Source organism: Oncorhynchus kisutch, linkage group LG2 (assembly GCF_002021735.2).
Source record: "Oncorhynchus kisutch isolate 150728-3 linkage group LG2, Okis_V2, whole genome shotgun sequence".
Lineage (NCBI taxonomy): Eukaryota > Metazoa > Chordata > Actinopteri > Salmoniformes > Salmonidae > Oncorhynchus > Oncorhynchus kisutch.
Window position 1 is genome coordinate 17,117,496 of NC_034175.2, and position 9,639 is coordinate 17,127,134.

Sequence of the window (9,639 nt, forward strand, 5' to 3'; positions counted from 1 at the left end):
ATTTTTTGAAGTCAACATGGGTTTGCCAACTATGCACATTGTGTATGAATGCTAGGTAAACATGATCAACTGGAAACATTCAACAAATTGAGCAGGATAAAAAATATGAATATTTATTTTGACTAACCAAAAAGCACTTGATGTTACATATTTTTTTTAAACAGAGTTTGTTGCCCCCTTGTGGTAAAGAAAATGTATTACATGATTGGAAAAGTTGGCAGCAAAAAATAGTATTGGAACTTTAACAACTCTGAAACTACACAACCAAACCATTCTCTCTAAGAAATTCTCCATCATATACAGTTTTATCATTGGTGTAAAGTAATTAAGTAAAAATACATAGAAGTACTACTTAAGCAGTTTTTTGGGGGTATTTGTACTTTATCATTTATATTTTTTTACAACTTTTACTTCACTACATTCCTAAAGATTTGTAAAAAAAAATTTGACTCCCATTTTCCCTGACAATCAAAAGTACTCGTTACATTTTGAATGCTTAGCATGATAGGAAAATTGTAAAATGTACGTACTCAGTCATCACTACTGCCTCTGATCTGGCAGACTTCACTAAACACAAAAACTTTGTTTGTTTGTCTGTCTGTGTTGGAGTGTGCCCGACTATCAGTAAATAAAACTAATTGTGCTTTCTGGTTTGCTTAATATAAGGAATTAAAAATGATGTATAGCATTTACTTTTACTTTTGATACTTAAGTATATTTTAGCAATTACATTTACTTTTGATTATACTATTTAAAAAAAATGTTTTACTCAAGTAGTATTTTAGTGGGTGACTTTTACTTGAGTCATTTTCTATTAAGGTTTCTTTACTTTTACTCATGTATGACAATTGGGTACTTTTTCCACCAGTTCTAATAATAAAAAGGCATAATCAAACAAGCAGCACTTGATCAGCAATACGGCAGTGTAGGCTTTTGTCCAATGATATCCTTTTATATATGTAGGTTTCAGTCCATTTGTGCCTTTGAAGGTTTCAAACATTTGTTGAGGAAAGGGACTTCAGGAGCCCTGTAATTGGTCTGGCCTTCGGAACTTGCTTTGAAGGAACACCCTGGGCACACAAAGCCCCTCCTTCTTATTGACTGTTTCTCGTAGCACGTACTCATTGGTTACACTCTCGAACCCCGCCCCTCTGAACAGGTCTGCTAGGAGCTCTGAAACACAGACGTTCAGATTTGGTATTTTATTAGGATCCCCATTGGCTGTTGCAAAAGCAGCAGCTACTCTTCCTGGGGTCCACACAAAACATGAAACATAATACAGAACATCATTAGACAAGAACAGCTCAAGGACAGAACTACATACATTTCTAAAAAAGGCACACGTAGCCTACATATCAATGCATACACACAAACTATCTATGTCAAAAAGGGGAGAGGCATTGTGCCGTGAGGTGTTGCTTTATCTGTTTTTTGAAACCAGGTTTGCTGTTTATTTGAGCAATATGAGATGGAAGGAAGTTCCATGCAATAAGGGCTCTATATAATACTGTATGTTTTCTTGAATTTGTTCTGGATTTGGGGACTATGAAAAGACCCCTGGTGTAATGTCTGGTGGGATAAGTGTGTGTGTCAGAGCTGTGTGTAAGTTGACTATGCAAACAATTTGGAATTTTCAACACATTAATATTTCTTCTAAAAAGAAGAGGTAATGCAGTCAGTCTCTCCTCAACTCTCAGCCAAGAGAGACTGGCATGCATAGTATTTATATCATCCCTCTGTTTACAACTAAGAGCAAGACGTGCCGCTCTGTTCTGGGCCAGCTGCAGCTTAACTAGGTCTTTCCTTGCAGCACTGGACCACACTACTGGCAAACAATCAAGATTAGACAATAACCATGATTCAAAATGTATAAACAGAGAAAGAGTCCCATAGAAGAGACCAGACCGACTGCTTACTGCTTGTGGGTAATTCGAAAAGACAAAAAAAAAGACAATAAAGAAAGACAAAAAAACTAAAATAACTATGAGGGAAAATGTAGGAGAGGAAAGAGGAATGGACTGACCTTTGGAGAAGAAATAAGATCTGGTACCATCCTGTCTGACGTAGAAGTTCTCTCCCAGTTTGTTTCCAGCCTTAAATCTCATCATGGCGTGGTCATACAGGCCATAGTCCCTGAACAGAATGATACCCCCTGGCTTCAGAACCTGACACAGAGAATGTCAATTCAGTCACAAGTTATTTTGAGGATGTTTAAAGTGTTTACTGCAGTTTCATCCTTTTCCTCAGCCCTGTCTCACCCTGTAAATGTTGTCCAGAGCCTGCTGCATCTTGTCTGGGTGGATGGCTGAGAGGACGAATATGAGCGTGGCCACATCCACACATCCCACTGGGACGTTACCCCTCAGGTCATCCTTAGTCAGGTCACACTGGAACGCACTGCAGCGCTCAGCGCAGTACAGGGAGTGTTGCTGAGGACAAAGAGAAAATTACACTGGATATCAGGGTTGTTTTGTTAAAAGTCCCACTGGCTCTGGGTCATCAGTGGTACATCTTCTTACCTTCACAAACTCCACAGCTCGTGGTGAGAAGTCACAGGCATAGACAAAGATGTTGAGGTCTTCCTCCAGTAGTGGGAAGATGCAGTTCCCAACCCCACAGCCAGCTTCAAGCAGGACCAGCTTCTGGGCTTCAAACTGAGAGAGAAACGTACCATATTGAGAAATTTATTGAGATGCACCCCTAGTTGGAAACCTAACAACTTCCTATGCCATCGTCTTACCTCAAGGCACACTTTCAGTTCTTCAAACTCTCTGCTGGTCCAATGTCGATCCTTGAAAAAGTTTGTTGTGTTCCTTTTGTAAAACAAGTCCCAGTTTTTCTGTGCCTCCTTTTCCAACTTCATCTGCTTGAAGTCAGACACCAAAGTCTGGTCACCTGTCAGTTTCTCCATCTCTTTCTCATTCAAAGTCCTGCCAGTAGATGTTTTGCTTTGGACAGGTGGGGTAAGACATGGCAATCCGTCTTTGTGTTCCTCTCCAGGGAGTACAACATTGGCTGTGTCGTCTTGCTTTGATAGTGCCATAACTTGCACTAGTGTAATTAACGGCAGAAGCTAATAGCAGAACTTCCTTGACATCCTCAAATCTATTATTTCATCAAACCACATGAAATTATCTTGCTAATGTTAATGGATGGCACTAACACATTATAGTGATAGATAGACTGTTATTGAAAATGCAGGAAATATTTTCACATACATTTTTTATGAACGCAAATGTTCCATAAATGTTCTAAGACTTCTCGTGTGGCATGCAGTCTTCTTCATCCGTGTGGGAACAGTGTTTGATTACGATGATTCCGGCCTGTTCATCTCAGTCAGTAAAAACGTTGTACTTATTCGTGTGAGTGAAAATCGTATTATTATACTAATAGCTAATAATACATCGTTACTAATTCTAATGTAGTAAATATGCTGAATATGTTGATTTTGTCGGTGTTTATTTTGGGGTCACCCCGATTAGGGTGCTCAGATCCTATCGGTGACATTTCAGCACTGGAACAAACAGGAAAAGGAGTGGTCATGTGACGTAGGGATTGTTTTTCAAAATAGCTTTGCTAGCTGAAGTATCTTATATACTACGTTATTATCATTCACTTTTATAACGCAGCATAATTTAAATAAATGTGAATATTAAACTTCTAGCAGAGTTATGAATGGGAGTACAAATCCGCTCTTGGACAAAGAAGAACATGTTTTGAAGCTCGGAGAGAGCTTTGAGAAGAGGCCAAAATCATCATTTCACACCATCAGATGTTAGTAGACAATTTTTATTGATTAAATATAAATAAGTAAATATGTTACGTTAATTTTACTATACCCAACTTTAGTCACGCCTTTTGACAAGTTTGTAAATTAGATAACGTTAGCTAACTATCTTCGTCAGCTAGCTAACGTTACCTAACAATGTAGCTAGTTATTGTTAGTTAGCTAGCACAAAAAACTAACGGTAATCCGGTACGATAGAACGTTGCTAGCAAAACTATTGTAATCAGATTACAAATACTTTTGAAAACGTAGGTAGCGTACATTAGCTAGGTCATTACTTTTAAATTCAGAAAGGATGTTTGCAAAAAAAATACATGAATACCTTTCTGTTTTCTCAATGACATTCAATTCAGTATTGAAAAAAGGTGCAAGTTTAAAAACTTCTTAAGGACCGGGCCCTTTTTCCGCCTAAAATGACATACCCAAATCAAATCTACAGGCAGTAGCTCAGGCCCTGAAGCAAGGATATGCATATTCTTGGTACCATTTGAAAGGAAACACTTTGAAGTTTGTGGAAATGTGAATGTGAAGGAATGTAGAAGAAAATAACAGATTAGATCTGGTAAAAGATAATACAAATAAAATAAAATAAAGTTTTTTGTACCATCATCTTTGAAATGCAAGAGAAATGCCATAATGTATTATTCCAGCCCAGGTGCAATTTATATTTTGGCCACGAGATGGCAGCAGTCTATGTGCAAAGTTTTAGACTGATCCAATGAACCATTGTATTTGTGTTCAAACTGTTGTATCAAGACTGCCCAAATGTGCCTAATTTGTTTATTAATAACTTTTCATGTTCAAAATTGTGCACTCTCCTCAAACAATAGTATGGTATTGTTTCACTGTAATAGCTACTGTAAATTGGACAGTGCAGTTAGATTAACAAGAATTTAAGCTTTCTGCCAATATCAGATATGTCTATGTCCTGGAAAATGTTCTTGTTACTTACATCCTCATGCTAATCGCTTTAGCCTACGTTAGCTCAACCGTCCCGCAAGGGGACCCACCAATCCTGAAGAAGTTTTTTAATTTTCAGGTTGTTCCACCTGAGCTAGTCTGACCACAAGTCAGAGACCACTATGATGACACACCAAATGCATTTGATGGGTCCTTTTTTACTTCTTCTAATGCCCCTTAAGGGGAAAGTAATCAGATTACGTTACTGAGTTTGCATAATCCAAAAGTTAGGTTACTGATTACAATTTTGGACAGGTAAGTAGTATTTCTGACATAATTACCTTTCTCACTCTTTCACACTTGTAGATGATTTCAAACCAGCTTCAATTGACACAAGCTGCGAGGGAGAGTTGCAAGTCGGTAAAGGAGAGGAAGTCACCATCACATTACCTCACATTCCAGTAAGAGTGGGTGTTTTTTAGTCATTGTTACTCAACTGTGGTCTTTTGCCTGTGCTGTACAATGACAAAAGGTATTTCTGATAACTCCACTGCAGAAAGATGAAAGCAAACTGTGTACTTGATCATGATACTTGTTATTGTGTTGTTCGTAGGGCTCTACACCACCCATGACAGTATTCAAAGGGAATAAGCGGCCATATCAGAAAGACTGTGTTCTTATCATCAATCATGACACTGGGGAGTACATGCTGGAGAAGTTGAGCAGCAGTATCCAGGTCAAGAAAACCAGGTGTTAACCAAAACACTGTCTCAAAAATGCATAGTAACAAAGTGTGTTTTGCAGATAATTTGTGACAGTACATGTGCAGCTGTTGACTTTTGTTTTTCAGAGCGGAGGGCAGCAGTAAGATCCAGGCCAGGATTGAGCAACAGTCGGTGCGTGCCACTGCCACCCAGCCTCCAGCGCAGTTCCGTGCCCCCACTAAGCCTGGTGCAGGGTCCAAGACCTCCCCCTCCCCTTCCAAGGACAACCCCTCCCCTGAGCCCCAGCTAGATGACATCAAGAGAGGTGAGCCTCTTTATGTGTTGCCACCACTTTTACTCAGTGATCATTCTTGTTTCTCTATTGACTTTGTCTGTGTACTGACTCTGTTGCCCCCTCCTGGCCTGGCACAGAGCTGCGAGCGGAGGTGGATGTTATTGAACAAATGAGCAGCAGTAGCGGCAGCAGCTCATCTGACTCTGCCAGTGGCTCTGGTAGTGGGGACGACAGCTCCAGCAGTGATGGGGAGCATGACGCCCCTCATCCCCAACCTGTCCCACTCCCTCTCATCCAGCCCTCCCCCACCCCCGTGGTCAACGGAGGAGCAGACAGGCAACAGGGCAGCAACCAGCTGATGAACACGCTCAGTGAGTACCAGGGCAGCGCTCTACGTTGGGATTACTACTAATCATTTATCTCTTGATAGAAGTCTTTAGGTTGTGGTTGCAATGTAGTAATGTGTGTGTTGGTGTGTCCACAGGGAATGACCTCCAGTTGAGCGAGTCAGGCAGCGACAGTGGTGACGACTGAACTGCCCCCAGTCTCTCTCCTGCCCTCTCTTTCTACCTCTCATTATTACACCATCTTGCTTTCCTCTTTCTTCTCTTTGCCTGGTTCCGTTGTTTCGTTGCTGTGGTAACCGACCCAACTGTAAAGTCTGGTTTTATTGTATTTTTTAATGTCTCTGTGAAGCCGGCGAACCTGGAGATTTAATAGTGTATTTTTGATTGGCTGTATATTTTGTTTTGTATTTTTAAATACGTTTACATATGAAAACATGCTAAAGAATATATATTAGAATGCATGTACATATTTTCTGTAGTTAGAGCTCCTAGTTGTATCAACTTGTAGCACAAGTCTTTGTTGTTTTCTTGTTTCATCACAGGGGATGAATATCACCCCCATCTTCCCTATTTATCTGGACATCAAAAGAAGGCACTGAAAGCATTTCACCCATTCCATGTTTTTATCAGTATCATGACACTTTCAAAAATCAGTCTTTGAAGAGGCCAGGGTACAGCTCACATCCATCTAAGCTACAGATGATACAAAAGGACATACTCATATTTTTTATGTAAAATCAGTTTCTAAAGTTTCAATTGACCACTTAAAGGTTTTAGTTGGAATATTGACCTGTTCTGGTGAACAGGTAAATATCAGTAACATGTAAATGAGCCGGGGTCAATCCTTTACATGTCAAAGTACTTTAGTTTAATTGTAATATCAACACTTTCAGCAGTTTCCACCTAAAATATTTTGCATTGCTTTTAACAGCACCTTTCTGATCTTTAAATGCAACTAACACCCAGTACTTCGAGTTCACCCTTTATAGCTAATATTCTACTATTTCCACATCAATCATTTGACTTTCTGATTCTGTCTCACTCAATAGCTAGGTATCCATCCTATTGGTGACAGATTTTCATGCGAATATTCTAAAATCCGCATTAAAACAATATGTGCACATTCCCACCAGAGATGTTTCCATCACATTGACTTGTTGCGGATAACAGTCTGTGCGTGATGACGTAGTGCACATAAAAACAACTTTTGCGATTTAATTACCATTAAATACAAGTTAAATGGGTTTCCGTCGCATTTGCTGTTTTTTAAAGAAAAAATGTTGCGTTATATTGCGAATCTCTGGTCTTTGCACATGCGCTACCAACAGTTTGCAGGTAGGCTAGTCTACATGATGCGATTATTACGGATAAGAGCGTGATTATTTGTATTTGTCAAACGGCAGCCAAGCATCGATCATCATGTCACCAGAATATCATCATGCCACCAATATTTATTGGAAAGGCTCATCACCGTGCACTTTCACCACCCTGTGAAGTTTATCATTTATTTCATATAGCCTAATAAACTGCAAGCTTTCCTGAGTCGTAGTGGGAGGACCACACAATATCACATGACTCCAAATGTACTTCTATATGACAGTTATTACATCAATATTTGCACATAAATGCGTTTCCACCGATATTTCTCACATAATTCATTTTACAGACAGAAAAAGATCCCACCTTGTCTAGCGTATTTAGTTTTGTCGAAATTTGGAAAGTTTACCGACAAAATGTGCTGTCCATCAGGCCTGTCGTGGCATTTTTTAAATCTGACTTTACTCGCATAAAAAGGTTGAATGGAAACCTGGTTACTGGCCCAATCATATATCACTGTCCAAAGTTCCCAACCATATATCACTGGGCTAGTTTCAGACCTGTGTAGACATTTTTAGAAGTACCAAAGAAGCAAAACAAGTAGTTTTTAGAATACAGACGCTGAACACCTATTTTTACTTAGATATAAATCTATTTTCATTAGACTGAGTTACTCATAACATGTAAAAGCTGCTATACATTGACCACTTGTTTTTTCATTAGTTCCATAGATTCAACAGATTTGGAGTGATAGCAGTCACATTGGATCACATCTTTTAATTTAGCAACTGTTGTGACAGTGATCAATAGCGTGCTAGAATCTGCGCAGATTATTATAGCAATTGTGAAGATCACCACAAACCTGCGGTGTTTGCATGCTATCTTGGAACATGCACAATTTCTATTGTTACAGAAGATATTTATGGTTACTGTAGGCTAACCTCAAAATTTGGCCATGGATGTGTGTTACTCATTTTAAGGTTGAATAAATACCTTTACATTAGTTTGTAAAATAGCCTTAACTGTATGCTATTTACTGTATTCCAAAAGTAAATCAAATTTCAACATTTTAAAGTATCTAATGCTTGGATGGTTTCATCTGAGCCACTGGCTTAATCCTATTCTTTAACTTTTATTTTTGGTTTAGTTGGAGACGTGAATCCAACATATAATTTGTCGTCAAATTAATAGGCTATTTACTGTATTGCAAAAATGATATTGAATTGTATTTGGTTGTCAACACAACTAAATATCAACATTTGAAGGAGATGTATCTTTTTTGCCACTGACTTAATATGGCTTTCATTCCAGTTTGTCTACATGAATTTATATCAACCAAGAATCAAAATGAAAGAATATGACTAAATCAAAGTTGAAGTGCATTTAAAGTTAGATGTGATTAAGTCCTATTCTTTAACTTAGATTTTTGGTTGAGATGGAGACATGAATTCAACATATCAATTATTCATTTGTAGACGAACTGGAATTAAAAGCCAGACTAAGTCAGTGGCACAGATGCAACTATCCAATCAGAAGATACATCTCCTTCAATTGTTGATATTTGGTGACAAATATCAAAGCTAAGCAGGAATGGGCTTGGTTAAAACCCTGGATGGGAGACCAAATGAATAACTGTATATAGATCATCTCTCCGACAGAAGGTGCTGCTGAGCCTATTGTTTTTTTTTCTGATAGTGGATATGTCGTTGAAGATCTGACGTTGTTTCAAAGGTACAAATTCAACATATTTTACACAAGGGTTGTCTTTGTTGAAAAGGGGTTACAACGATGACATAATCCTGTGGTTGACATTTCACCCTCAAAACAATAGTTTTTTCAAATCCAATATATTTTCCACATAGATTCCATGTTACAATACATTGACAAATTTACGTTGAAACAACATTGATTCAACCAGTTTGTGCCCAGTTCGGATGTGTGTTCATAAGGTGCTTAAATGGTATTTAACTGGTGCTGTTGTGTGTCTGGGACATGGGTATACAGCGATGGGTATACAAATGTAATATGTTTTGTTTTCACAGCAGTTTGGATCCATGAACTTGGATGGCTAACGCTATTTCCAATTTGTGTCTCTCTGGCATCCAGTGTTATTTCTGACCCATACAGTTACTGTCCCAGTACAACCTCTCTTGCCACATTTATCAAAGTGGTTGACTTCTATCTCTAGTTTTATGTGCTTTGAGGTTTATTAAAGTGTGCACATGTATTTAAATTGTAATTAACCTTTTATCAGTCAACCAAAATAAAGGAAGAAAACAGTCAGCGATG

The 9,639-nt window shown here is 38.5% G+C and overlaps 2 protein-coding genes across 3 annotated transcripts; one reads left to right on the plus strand and one right to left on the minus strand.

Moving 5' to 3' along the window:
- Positions 1 to 87: 87 nt before the first annotated feature.
- Positions 88 to 3,518, minus strand: LOC109908268 (tRNA N(3)-methylcytidine methyltransferase METTL6). The gene is made up of 5 exons (XM_020506870.2): positions 2,741 to 3,518; positions 2,520 to 2,654; positions 2,259 to 2,429; positions 2,024 to 2,165; positions 88 to 1,173 (listed from the first exon to the last, which is right to left on the minus strand). Exons 1-5 carry the CDS (start codon positions 3,041 to 3,043, stop codon positions 1,019 to 1,021), a joined length of 906 nt encoding a protein of 301 aa, XP_020362459.1. The 5' UTR covers positions 3,044 to 3,518; the 3' UTR covers positions 88 to 1,018.
- Positions 3,506 to 9,633, plus strand: LOC109908275 (ELL-associated factor 1). Of its 2 annotated transcripts, none has more exons than XM_020506881.2 (6): positions 3,506 to 3,774; positions 5,054 to 5,148; positions 5,301 to 5,437; positions 5,538 to 5,716; positions 5,824 to 6,057; positions 6,171 to 9,633. In XM_020506881.2, the coding sequence occupies exons 1-6, from the start codon at positions 3,672 to 3,674 to the stop codon at positions 6,218 to 6,220; spliced, it is 798 nt and encodes a 265-aa protein (XP_020362470.1). In that variant the 5' UTR covers positions 3,506 to 3,671; the 3' UTR covers positions 6,221 to 9,633. The 2 variants fall into 2 exon arrangements, with proteins under 2 accessions (XP_020362470.1, XP_031645007.1); XM_031789147.1 differs by having other exon boundaries at positions 3,524 to 3,774; positions 5,054 to 5,154.
- Positions 9,634 to 9,639: the final 6 nt, after the last annotated feature.

What these genes read in the sequence shown, in the direction of transcription:
- LOC109908275 (XM_031789147.1), top strand. Translation starts at nt 3,672, where the DNA reads ATGAATGGGAGTACAAATCCGCTCTTGGACAAAGAAGAACATGTTTTG. An exon ending in ATCATTTCACACCATCAGAT is followed by an intron (nt 3,775 to 5,053) that starts GTTAGTAGACAA and finishes TCACACTTGTAG; the next exon opens with ATGATTTCAAACCAGCTTCA. An exon ending in GCTAGATGACATCAAGAGAG is followed by an intron (nt 5,717 to 5,823) that starts GTGAGCCTCTTT and finishes GGCCTGGCACAG; the next exon opens with AGCTGCGAGCGGAGGTGGAT.
- LOC109908268 (XM_020506870.2), bottom strand. Translation starts at nt 3,043, where the DNA reads ATGGCACTATCAAAGCAAGACGACACAGCCAATGTTGTACTCCCTGGA. An exon ending in AACTGAAAGTGTGCCTTGAG is followed by an intron (nt 2,655 to 2,740) that starts GTAAGACGATGG and finishes TTTCTCTCTCAG; the next exon opens with TTTGAAGCCCAGAAGCTGGT. An exon ending in CTCTGGACAACATTTACAGG is followed by an intron (nt 2,166 to 2,258) that starts GTGAGACAGGGC and finishes TCTCTGTGTCAG; the next exon opens with GTTCTGAAGCCAGGGGGTAT.